Consider the following 12,936-nt stretch of genomic DNA (forward strand, 5'->3'; position numbering starts at 1 on the left):
TTAGTATTCTATCAGCTGTATATCCCACCTTTTACATTTTAATTTTCTTTACACCTAGATTGCTTCCAACTCTGCCACCATAATTGGTGCTAGTGGACATTCTTACATGTTTCTTCATTCAATAAATATGTATTTTGCACCTCCAATTGACCTGGCACTGATCTAGACACTCATGATACACAGTGAACAAAACAGACAGGGAACCTTACATTCTACCGGGGGCAGACAGATAATCCACATAATAAATGGGTAGATCATATAGTATGTGATATAGTATGATCATATAGTATGTGATAATCTGCGATCACAAAAGAACTGGAGAAGTGGACTCAGGAATAGGGGAAGGGAGTGGTGGCAGCTACAGTTTTTTGTTTTCAACATGGAATCTCACTCTGTCACCTGGGCACAGTGGCACAATCTCGCCTCACTGCACCCTCCACCACCCAGGTTCAAGTGATTCTTGTGCCTCAGGCTCCTGAGTAGCTGGGATCACAGGCATGTGCCACCCCGCCCAGCTAATTTTTATATTTTTAGTAGAGACAGGATTTCACCATGTTGGCCAGGCTAGTCTTAAATTCCTGGCCTCAAGTCATCTGACTGCATTGGCCTCCCAAAGTGCTGGGATTACAGGCATGAGCCACCACGCCTGTCCACAACTACAGCTTTAAATAAGATTGTGGAATTGAACTTAATTGGGAACATAATATTTGAGCAAACAGTTGATAGTTACTTGAGGCCAATTCTCCGTATCTTTTTTTTTTTTTTTTTTTTTTTTTTTTTAGATTTGGAGTCTCACTCTGTCTCCAGGCTGGAGTGCAGTGGTGTGGTCTCGGCTCACTGCAACCTCCACCTCCCGGGTTCAAGCGATTCTCCTCCCTCATCTTTCCAAGTAGCTGGGACTACAAAGGTGGGAGGTGGAGGAGTGCACCTAGAGGGTATTTGAAGGGAAAGTGGTAAGGAGGTCAGTAAGGCTGGATGACAGTAAATAAAGAGCTCCGAAGGGTGTGGTTGAGAGCAGGAATGCCTGTCTTCTAATGACTTTAGGATTGACTTTGAGTCAGATAAGGAATGGTTTTAAGGTTTTGAGACGGGCTCTTTTGCTCAGGCTGGAGTGCAGTGGCACAATTACCTCCAGGCTCAAGCGGTGTTCCCACCTCAGTCCTCAAAGTAGCTGCAACCACATGGGGCACCACACTGGCTAACTTTTTTATTATTTGTAGAGATTGTGGGGGTTGGGGGTCCCCTCTATGTTGCCCAGGCTGGTCTTGAACCCCTGGACTCAAGCAATCCTCCTACCTCCCAAATTGATTAGAGGAGTGACATGCTCTCAGGGTCTGCTTCATGAGTGTGTGACCTGTGCAGCTGCCTAGGTGCCTGTATTTGGCTTAATACTCTGCTATCACTGTCTTGAAATTTTTAGTTTTTCTTTTTTTTTATTTCTTAAAGATGGGGTTTCACCATATTGGTTAGGCTGGTCTTGAACTCCTGACCTCAGGTGATCCACCTCAGCCTCCCAAAGTGCTAGGATTACAGGTGTGAGCCACCGTGCCCGGCTAATGTTTAATTTTTCAACAAGGAGCCCCGTGTTTTCTTTACTGAACCCTACAAATTATGTGGCTAGTGTTAGAATGCACTTGCTGAATGAAGAGATCCCTCCAACAGGCTTTGTGTGAACAACATGGCTGTTTATTCACTTGGGTGCAGGCGGGCTGAGGCTGGAAAAAGGGCGTCATTGAGGCAGTGGGATAGGAGTTGGTTTTAAAGGTTTGGAGTGGGCAGTGGAAAGTTACATAAGTTACAGTTGGCAGTGTTTTGCAAGCTGGGAGGGGGTCATAGGGGTCGGCCAAGGTCGGTTATAAAGTTCTATGGCCTGATCAATTAGGGCAGGAATAAGGAACACAATAGATAATATCTCAATGTTAAGTAGGTGCCGCAGGGGTTGATCATTTCGTCAGTCTTCCAGTTACTTTAGATTTTCCAAGAACTCATCTGGAGTGTCCGTGCAGGTCACAGAGGTTAACATGGCGTCCATTGCACTGTCAGCTGGCCTAAAAGACCTTACAGCTAGTCCTGCATGATCTATATTTGAAAAAACCACTCTGGCTGTTGTGTCGAGGGTAGACTGTGGATGTGCAGAGACTAGGAGGCTGTAGTAGTAATTCAGACAAGAGATGATGGTAGATTGGGCCAGGTTAGTAGCAGGGAGAACCAGCTGGATATGCTAATGTATTGGATATGGTGTATAAAACAGACAATTGAGTATGAGCCTTTCAAAGTGTTTTGACCTAGGGGAAGGATGACATTGCCTTGTGCTGTGAGTGGGAGACAGGTTTAGGAAGGAAGATCAGGAATTCTGTTCTGGATATGCTGAGCTGGAGATTCTTAGTAGACATCCAAGTAGAAGTGGTTTTTTTGTTGTTGTTGTTGAGACGGAGTTTCGCTCTTGTTACCCAGGCTGGAGTGCAATGGTGCGATCTCAGCTCGTCGCAACCTCTGCCTCCTGGGTTCAGGCAATTCTCCTGTCTCAACCTCCTGAGTAGCTGGGATTACGGGCATGTGCCACCATGCACCATGCCTAGCTAATGTTTGGTATTTTTTGTAGTAGAGACGGGGTTTCACCATGTTGACCAGGATGGTCTTGATCTCTTGACCTCATGATCCACCCACCTCAGCCTCCCAAAGTGCTGGGATTACAGGCTTGAGCCACCACGCCCGGCCCAAGTAGACGTGTTGAGTCTGCAGTTGGATAGGTGAGCTTGGAGTTCTGGAGAGAGGTGGGGACTGCAGATGTTAATTTTGGGTCTTTTGGTATATGAGTGGAATTTAAGGGTTAAGAATACAGGAGGAACAAGAATGAGCCCTAGGGGCAGTCCATTGTAAAGAGATTGGAGAGCAAAAAAGACCATTGAGAATCAAAACTAGGGGGGCTGTGGTGTCCTGGAAACCAAGTGGAAAAAGCCTTTCAAGGAGGGGATGGTCGATGAATAGAATATAAGTGACGACTGGATTTAACTAAGCAGAGGTCCCTGGTTAGTGGTTTTGGTAAGTGGTAGAATGAAAAACCTGACTGGAGGGGGCTTAAGAATGAAAGAGGGGCCGGCGGTGGCTTACGCCTGTAATCCCAGCACTTTGGGAGGCTGAGGCAGGTGGATCACCTGAGGTAGGTGGATCACCTGAGGTCGGGAGTTTGAGACCAGCCTCGCCAACATGGTGAAACCCCATCTTTAAAAAATAAAATAAAAGAATGGAAGGAGGAGAAGTAGAGACAAAGTAGAAGCAATGTGTTGTGCCTCAACAGGAAACAAGATGGGAGAATTTTTTTCTTTATTTTTGTTTTTTAGAGACAGGGGCTCCATCTGGCGCGCATGCTGGAGTACAGTGACACCAGCACAGCTCACTGCAGACTCGAGTTGCCTTAAAATCCTGGGCTCAAGTGATCCTCCTAGCCTCAGCTCTCCAAAAGAGGCTGGAATTACAAGCATGAGCCACTGCACCTGGTCCCTAAAATGGGAGAATTAACAGCAAGTTTGCATGCTGAAGAGAATGATCCAACAAAGACAAAAATTAGGGACACAGGAAAGAGAGAGGAAGATTTGTGGAACTTTTTCCTTGAAAAAGCTCAGGGGCTATCTGTGCCAAAGCAAAACACAGACATACAGAGACATTATCCTTGGTTTGCACTGAGATCACCAGTCCATTGATCCTGTCACCTTTTCACTGTTTCACTTGATGTGTCCACCCTTATTCACCTAACGTGAATCCCATGGTTAAATACTATGCAGGTTCCTTGGAGCACCTTGTTGGCCAAACCACAACCCTGACTAAATCCAGCTCTGCCAAACAAGTGTGCCAAAACCACAGTTCAGTGGACTGCTGATCTCAGTGGGATCTTAGCTGGGGTTGAGGGAGTAAGCCAGAAAGACACAAGGTAGTGCCTTTTTTTTTTTTTTTTTTAAGGTGGGGTTTCACCATGTTGGTCAGGCTGGTCTTGAACTCCCGACCTCAGGTGATCCACCTGCCTTGGCCTCCAAACTGCTTGGATTACAGGCATGAGCCACCACGCCCGGCTGGGTGGTACCTTTTTATATGGTGCATAAATGAGGTTACAGAGAGGTTGCAGTTGTTGGTTTAGGCTATGACTGAGGGAGTGTCTACAGTAGAACAGAAGTCAAATTTGCTGGAGACGAGTTCAATAAATAGCAAAGATTGTATTTTTGTTTTTGAAACAAGGTCTGGCTTTGTTGCCCAAGCTGGAGTGCAATGGCGTGAGCGTGGCTCACTGCAGCCTCTGCCTCCTGGGTTCAGGCAATTCTCCTGCCTCAGCCTCCTGAGTAGCTGGGATTACAGGCACGCGCCACCATGCCCAGCTAATTTTTTGTATTTTTAGTAGAGACGGGGTTTCACCATGTTGACCAGGATGGTCTCGATCTCTTGACCTCGTGATCCACCCGCCTCGGCCTCCCACAGTGCTGGGATTACAGGCTTGAGCCACTGCGCCCGGCCCGATTACAGGAACTCTTAGAGGAAGACATGGTCCTAGTTGTTGCAGATTGTGGATCCGCTCGCTCCTGCTCCTGGCTTACCACTGTTCACTCTCCTGAGGAACAAGTTGGTCAGGAAGCCGCACAGCAGCCAAGGTGTTTAAGGATACTGAAAAAAACTCATGGAGCCAGAGCTGGCAGTTCACCAAATTTGAATCACTCTTACGAGCCGCAACGTAAAATCACTGGAGACGGAGTGTGCTGACTTGATCAGAGGAGCAAAGGAAAAGAATCTCAAAAGTGAAAGGACCAGTTTGAATGCCTACCAAGACTTTGAGATCACTACAAGAAAAACTCCTTGTGATGAAGGTTCTAAGACATGGGATCATTTCCAGATGAGGATCCACAAGCGACTCATTGACTTGCACAGTCCTTCTAAGATTGTTAAGTAGATTACTTCCATCAGTATTGAGCCAGGAGTTGAGGTGGAAGTCACTGTTGCAGATGCTTAAGTCAGCTATTTTGATAAATTGATTACCAGTTGTTAAAAAAAAATATTATAGGAAGGCCAGGCATGGTGGCTCATGGCTGTAATCCCAAAATTTTGGGAGCCCGAGGCAGGACGATAGCTTGAGCCCAGGGGTTTGAGACCAGCCCAGGCAATATAGTGAGGCCCTCATCTCTACAAAAAATACAAAGATCAGCTGGACATAGTGGCATGCACCTGTAGTCCCAGCTACTTGGGAGGCTGAGGTGGGAGGATCTCTTGAGCACACCACTGCACTCTAGTGTGTGCGACAGAGTGAGACTCTGTCTCAAAAGAAAACAAGAATACAGAAGGAAGAGCAAGAAGATGGAATTCAGTTTTAGAAACAAGTTTGAAGTGCCTGTGGGCTACCCAAGTAAAGATATCCAGTAGGCAGTTCTCCTTAAAGGCTAGCACAGAAGGCTAGGCTAGAGGTAAAAATTTGAGAGCTCTGCATTTTTTTATAGGTGTTAACTGAAGCCACAGGCATGCATGAGATCATTCAGGGACGGTATATATAGAGTGAGAAGAAACGAATGCAGAGGGGAATGAGAACGTCAGAGAGGTAAAGGGAAAACCAGTAGAATATGATATAAACTCCCCAGGCAAGGTCCACAACCTTCTCCCAGAGAAGACTTAAGGTCTAGAATCCTAGGGTCACAAAGGGATATCCCAGGATGTTTTGACTTTCTCTTTCTTTTTGCCAGTTGCCAGGTATAAACTCCGAATTGTTAAGCCACCAAAATTACCCTTAGAGAAAAAACCCAACCCTGATAAGGATGGTAAGTATTGAGTTCTCTGATGTGTTTCTGTGGCCTGGGCTGGAGACCAGGGGCACCCTAAGCCAGTGGGCTGTGGCATACAATCTTCTTTTGTTCTGCACAGGTCCAGATTATGAGCCCAACCTGTGGATGTGGGTAAACCCTAACATCGTGTATCCCCCTGGAAAGCTGGAGGTCCCAGGACTTACAAAGACGGAGGATCTGACAAGCACACTCCCCTCCTCTCAGCCATTCCAGAAGGAGGAAGATGTCAGCTGCTCAGAGCCCACGGGGGGGGAATCGCTGTCCAGGTCCTCCAGCGAGTGGTCGCCCCCTCGGAAGCGGTTTGCCTTTTCCCCCAGCATCTGGGAGGTATGGATTTCTGGGGGTGGGAGCCGGACTTGGGCAGTAGGTAAGGGGCATGGGAAGAGCCATCACAGTTCTGCTCTCTAAGCCATAGCAAAAGGTGAATGGGTTCAGAAACTTACCTACATGCTTGGGTTGGGGAGAAGCCCAGATGGTGGCCCTAGACCACCCCCCTTCCTGCCACTGCACCCTGGAGTAGAGGCCGAGGAGTCAGGACCAGTTCCTACTCTGTGCTCCTCTAGCTCACAGAAGAGGAGGAGGCTGAGGACCAGGAAGACAGCTCCTCTGTGGCTCTCCCATCCCCTCACAAAAGGGCCCCCCTCCAGAATCGGAGGCTTCGGCAAGCCAGCAGCCAGGCGGGGAGGCTCTGGTCCCGGCCCCCTCTCAATTACTTCCACCTAATTGCCCTGGCATTAAGAAACAGTTCCCCCTGTGGCCTCAACGTGCAACAGATCTACAGTTTCACTCGGTATGTGCCGGGGGCCCTGTGAGGAGGGGGAAGTGGGGGCCAGGGCCCCAGGCTGATGCCTTCCAATCCATCCCAGGCTCTGGGTTCCCTATCTGGGTCTGAGAGGAGGAGCATGTTCCCAGTTCCCTTTTCCCGGGCTCCGTTGTCCCCACATATGTACAAGAACATATCCATTCCCACCCCCTTTCACATCTAAAAAATCCTCCAACCTTTATGGCTTTTGTTCTTTTTTTTTGTTCTCCCTTTTTTTTTTTAATTAGTTTTCAGTGCTCTTTGGGTATAGTTCTCTTTTAAGATATAAATTCACCTGGGTCAGGTAACAGTTTCCCCACCATCCCTCTGATGATCAGCCAGTCTAAAGTCAGGTTTCCCCAACAGTTCCGCACCTGCCTCTGCTAGAACTGGACTGCCTGGCACAGCAACTTGCACCCCTAGGGGCCAGGGAGCTTAGTTGAGAAGGGTTTTCCATTTAGCTCAGATAGTTCTGCACACAGGAGTATAAGGAAGGGAGTTTCTTGGGCCCTTTCCCAGTGTTAGGAGAAGTGCCTCATGTCTCAGGATACAAATCCTCAAGTGGTCCATCCTCAACCAAGATTCCTCTTACAGGAGCTGCTTGGCCTGATTCTGCTTTGTTCATGCTGTGGTCCAAGCCCTGGGCCCTCGGAGGGAGGGCTCAGGTGAGCTATGCACCATGTGGACGCTTTGCCATGTGCTCAGTCAGCAAAGAGCAGCTCCAGGCCAACTTGCTACTATTCCCCTGGAGAGAAGGGCTGAGGCCCCTCACCCCTGGGTAGAACATGCTCCAGAAAAGGGCATTCCCCAAACATATCATGCCTTTCCTTACCTCTCCTCTCTGTCCGCAGAAAGCACTTCCCCTTTTTCCGGACGGCCCCAGAAGGCTGGAAGAATACCGTCCGTCACAATCTCTGTTTCCGAGACAGCTTTGAGAAAGTGCCTGTCAGCAGCATGCAGGGTGGGGCCAGCACACGGCCTCGATCTTGCCTCTGGAAGTTGACCGAGGAGGGACACCGCCGCTTTGCGGAGGAGGCCCGAGCCTTGGCTTCCACTCGGCTGGAAAGTATCCAACAGTGCATGAGCCAGCCAGGTGTGAAGCCTTGTCGTGCGTGGGCCCAAGGGGAGGAGACCTGAAGTTCCTGACCCAAAGCTGGATGTGGAAGCCTGGGTCACACCATGGGGGGCATCTTCTGTAGAAAACAGATAAGGTGGGGTGCAGTGGCTCACGCCTGTAATCCCAGCACTTTGGGAGGCTGAGGTGGATGGATCACCTGAGGCCAGGAGTTTGAGACCAACCTGGCCAGCACGGTAAAACTCCATCTCTACTAAAAATACAAAAAATTAGCTGGGCATGGTGGTGCACACTGTTAGTCCCAGCTACTTGGGAGGCTGAGGCAGGAGAATTGCTTGAACCTGGCAGGTGGAGGTTGCAGTGAGCTGAGATCATGCCACTCCACTCCAGCCTGGGCAACAGAGTGAGACTCTGTCTCAAAAAAAAAAAAAGAAAAAAGAAAAAAGAAAAGAAACAGATTAGCAGTGATCTGAGACCCTCAGTGATGCCTGCCTGAGATGAGACCTCCCCCACCAGTATGGGAGGTAATGTGGCAAGAATCCATGGGCAAACAACTAAGGTGCAACTGGCCTTACCAAGCCCAGCAGCCTAGGCAATAGTGAGCACACAACGTGAGAAGTACAGTAATAGAGGTTATGTGCAAAGAGGACTTACACTTTCCCTGGAGCAGTGCAGGGAGGCTTCAGAGAAGAGGTGGCATTTGAGCCATGAGTGAGAGAAACAGATCACCTGCTATGAGAGAGCATCCCAGGTCTAGGAAACAGCAACTGTGAAGCATAAACTCCTGAACTCTCTCCTTTTCTTACAGATGTGATGCCCTTTCTCTTTGACCTCTAACCCCAAGAAGTGAGAGCCAGCTAATACCTTATTAAATTTACCCTCAGCAGCCTTCTGTGTGTGTGTGTGTGTATGTGTGTGTGTCTGTGGAGGTGGGGTCTCTGAGGATGGGGTTAAGGGTGGAGGTGGAGTTCAACTCCAAGGTTGGAGATGGGATGCCTTCAGCTGACAGATGCTCCTGAGGCAATGGGGCAGTGCCTGCTTGTGCAGCAAAGGGAGTCTGTACTTTTCTTGCCTCAAAGGAGGAAAATGCGCAGCCTTCTAAAGCATCTTGGAGTCATTTCCATTTTTCTAGGTTATGAAGATAATCTTGACTGGGCGCGGTGGCTCACACCTGTAATCCCAGCACTTTGGGAGGCTGAGGTGGGTGGATCACCTGAGGTCAAGGGTTCCAGACCAGCCTGACCAACATGGTGAACCCCTGTCTCTACTAAAAATACAAATCTGGGGCCGGGCGCGGTGGCTCACGCCTGTAATCCCAGCACTTTGGGAGGCTGAGGCGGGTGGATCACGAGGTCAAGAGACCGAGACCATCCTGGTCAACATGGTGAAACCCCATCTCTACTAAAAATACAAAAAATTAGCTGGGCATGGTGGCGTGTGCCTGTAATCCCAGCTACTCTGGAGGCTGAGGCAGGAGAATTGCCTGAACCCAGGAGGCGGAGGTTGTGGTGAGCTGAGATCGCGCCATTGCACTCCAGCCTGGGTAACAAGAGCGAAACCACGTCTCAAAACAAATCTGATTTGGCCTCAATTTGTCCACCTTATCTGCACTTTGTATACAACCTCATCAATGTCCACATTCTTGTTAACATCAGGGGTTTTTTTTGCTTTTGTTTTTGTTTTTTGAGATTGACTCTTACTCTGTTGCCCAGGCTGGAGTGTAATGGAGCCATCTCAGCTCACTGCAACCTCTGCCTCCCAGGTTCAAGTGATTGTCCTGCCTCAGCCTCCCAGTAGCTGGGACTACAGGTGTGCACCACCACACCTGGCTAATTTTTGTGTTTTAGTAGAGATGGGGTTTCATCACATGGCCCAAGCTGGTCTCAAACTTCTGAGCCCTGGCAATCCACCTGCCTTGGCCTCCCACAGTGCTAGATTACAAGCGTGAGCCACCACACCTGGCCAACATCAGGTTTAAGTTGCAGGTGGATCCAAAATGCAACAAATCAGAAGGAAAGTACAAAATACAGCCTTTGGGGAAAAAGGGACTGAGAAAAATCTGCCTTTGCCCACTTTGGTCTCTAATAAACTCCTATACTTGCACCTAGTTTTCACTTATCAATTAATAAAATACTTTTTTTTGTTTTTGTGATTCTCCTTCCTCAGCCTCCCAAGTAGCTGGGATTACAGGTGTGTGCACCACCACGCCCAGCTAATTTCTGTATTTTTAGTAGAGACCGGGTTTCACCATATTGGTCAGGCTGGTCTTGAACTCTTGACCTCATGATCTGCCTGTCTCGGCCTCCCAAAGTGCTGGGATTACAGGCATGTTTTTTTTTTTTTTTTGGGGGGAGACAGAATGGCAATCCTACTCATCACAACCTCTACCTCCCAGGTTCAAGCGATTCTCCCACCGCAGCCCCCTAAGTAGCTGGGACCACAGGCACATGCCATCACGTCCTGCTAATTTTTGTATTTTTAGTAGAGATGGGGTTTCACCATGTTGCCCAGGCTGGTCTTGTACTCCCGAGGTCAAGCAATCCACCCACCTCAGCCTCTCAAACTATTGGGATTACAGGTGTGAGCCACTGCGCCTGGACTTCAACACTTATGGGTTAAGCATTTTCACTATACTACGACCTTGCCAGGTGTTAGGGATACAGCAAAGAAACCAAATGGTTCCTCACAGTTTTCAGTCTAGATGAAAAGATACTAAACCAAAACACTAATGGTAATAAAAATTAGGTAAAGATTGGGTTATTGGCTGGTCTTGGTGGCTCACACCTGTAATCCCAGCACTTTGGGAGGCTGAAGCAGACAGATCACCTGAGGTCAGAAGTTCAAGACCAGCCTGACCAACATGGTGAAACCCCATCTCTACAAAAACACATAAATTAGCCGGGCGTGACGGCGGGTGCCTGTAATCCCAGCTACTCAGAAGACTGAGGCAGGAGAATTGCTTGAACCTGGCAGGTGGAGGTTACAGTGAGCCTAGATGATGCCATTGCACTCCAGCACGGGTGACAGTGAGGCTGTGTCTCAAAAACAAAAAAAAAAGATTGGGTTGTGAGAGAAAGTAATATTGGTATCTAAGTTAGATTGGAGGGGAGATCAGAGAGGAACCTTTCTAAGAAAGTGACATTTTAGGCTGGGCACGGTGGCTCACACCTGTAATCCAGGACTTTTGGAGGTGGAGGCGGGTGCATCACCTGAGGTCAAGAGTTCAAGACCAGCCTGATCAACATGGTGGAACCCTATGTCTACTAAAAATATAAAAATTAGCATGGTGGCAGGGGCCTGTGATCCCAACTACTCGGGAGGCTGAGGCAGGAGAATTGCTTGAACCCAGGAGGCGGAAGTTGAAGTGAGCTGAGATCGTGCCATTGCACTCCAGCCTGGGCAACAGAGCAAGACTCCAACTCAAAAAAAAAAAAAGTGACATTTTAACCAAGACCTGTAGTATGGGGAGAAGTTAGCCAGACTGAAGAACGGAAAGGAAAAGAATTCTAATAGAGGCGTTGGACTGGACAAAGACCTGGAGGTAGAGACACATCTTGGCCTTTTGAGAAAATGGGGCTGAAACCATGGAAGACGGAATACAGTAAACGAGGGCAGAAAGGTCCAAGGTGAAACTGGGAGAGGGACAGGGACTAGACCAGGTATGCTCTTCTAGGCAATGACAGGGGATTTGGATTTTTTTCAAGTACAGTAGAAAATAATTGAAGTAACTGACATAATCTGTTTGTTGTTGTCATTGTTGTTAATCACAATTAGCCACTCAGGAAAGTGGCTTGTCCGGGGGAAGCCAACATGGAAGCAGGAAGACCCATGAGGAGGTGACTGCGGTAAATCAGGCCAGCTGGAGTATTAGTGGCAGTAGAGATGAAGACAGAAGAACAATTTGATGATATATCGCAGAGGTAGAAAAAACAAGTCAATAGGATTGATTGCAGGAGGAGAAGACAAGAATGACTCTGAGGTTTTTGGCTGCAGCAAATAGGTGAATGGTGAGGAGAGGAAGCCTGCAGGAGTAGCAGGTTTAAGCCATTCTGTGTTTAGTATCTGTAAGACAAGGCCAGGCACAATGGCTCACACCTGTAATCCCCGCACTTGGGGAGGCAGAGGTGGGTGGGTCACTTGAACCCAGGAGTTGGAAACCAGCATGGGCAACATGGTGAGACCTCCTCTCTACAAAAAAAAAATAGCTGGGGGTGGTGGTGTGTGCCTGTGGTCCCAGCTACTTGGGAGGTTAAGGTGGGAAGATTGCTTGAGCCTGGGGAGGCAAGGCAAGGCTGCAGTGAATCATAATTGTGCCACTGCACTCCAGCCTGAATAGTAACAGAGTAAGATCCTGTCTCCAATTTAAAAAAAGGAATCTGTGAGGTCATGCATCGTGGCTCACACCTCTAATGCCAGCACTTTGGGAGGCCGAGGTGGAAGGATCACTTGAGGTCAGGAGTTTGAGACCAGCCTAGCCAACATGGTGAAACCCCATCTCTACTAAAAATACAAAAATTAGTTGGGCATGGTTGCAGGTGCCTGTAATCCCAGCTACTCAGGAGGCTGAGACAGGAGAATCGCTTGAACCTAAGAGGCAGAAGTTGCAGTGAGCCGAGATTGTGCCACTGCACTCTAGACTGGGTGACAGAGCAAGACTCCATCTTGGGGAAAAAAAAGAAAAAGAATCTGTGAGACATCAGGATGGTTATGTCAGTGTCAAGTAGATAGTTGTTATATGTCTGGAGTTCAGAAGAGAAGTCTGAGCTGAAAATGTAAATACACTGAGAATCATCAATATATAGATAGCACTTAATATCATGCTTATGTACTGACATAGAAAGATATCCACAATACATTTTGGGGAGTTAAAAAAGTAGCAGAACAGTGTTCAAAATTATTCTGAATATGGCAGAAATTATGTTCATATATATAAATGTGAAGTCTAAACACAGAAAACATCTTGAAGAATATAGGTGTCAAACAGCAATGGCCCCCCTGCCAAAAAAAAAAAAACAACCCAGCAATGGCCATCTTTGAGGACTGGGTAGGCAACATAAATGGGGCAATCGTTTATTTATAGCCTCTGTACAGCTTTTGTATTTTACAACAAGAAATTTCCTTTTAAAATTTTTCTGCTGGGCGTGGTGGCTCACGCCTGTAATCTTAGCACTTTGGGAGGCCGAGGTGGGTAGATGACCTGAGGTCAGGAGTTCAAGACCAGCCTGGCCATCATGGAGAAACCCCAT

General features: G+C 47.9%; 1 protein-coding gene across 2 annotated transcripts in view; it reads left to right on the forward strand.

Moving 5' to 3' along the window:
* FOXR1 (forkhead box R1) overlaps nt 1–8,573 on the forward strand; it is a 10,201-nt gene extending 1,628 nt beyond the window's left edge. The window contains exons 2-7 of one of the 2 annotated variants that reach the window (XM_037736782.1): nt 5,715–5,789; nt 5,893–6,140; nt 6,448–6,603; nt 7,210–7,280; nt 7,545–7,708; nt 8,499–8,552. In XM_037736782.1, the coding sequence (XP_037592710.1) occupies nt 5,715–5,789; nt 5,893–6,140; nt 6,448–6,603; nt 7,210–7,280; nt 7,545–7,708; nt 8,499–8,527 (743 nt within the window). In that variant the 3' untranslated portion in view covers nt 8,528–8,552. Of the gene's footprint in view, nt 1–5,714; nt 5,790–5,892; nt 6,141–6,376; nt 6,604–7,209; nt 7,281–7,466; nt 7,709–8,498 lie in introns of both variants that reach the window. The other variant, XM_017523472.2, reaches the window with a different exon arrangement.
* The last annotated feature ends 4,363 nt before the right edge of the window (nt 8,574–12,936 follow it).

The sequence above is a fragment of the Cebus imitator genome, unplaced genomic scaffold (genome assembly GCF_001604975.1).
Source record: "Cebus imitator isolate Cc_AM_T3 unplaced genomic scaffold, Cebus_imitator-1.0 Scaffold28, whole genome shotgun sequence".
Lineage (NCBI taxonomy): Eukaryota > Metazoa > Chordata > Mammalia > Primates > Cebidae > Cebus > Cebus imitator.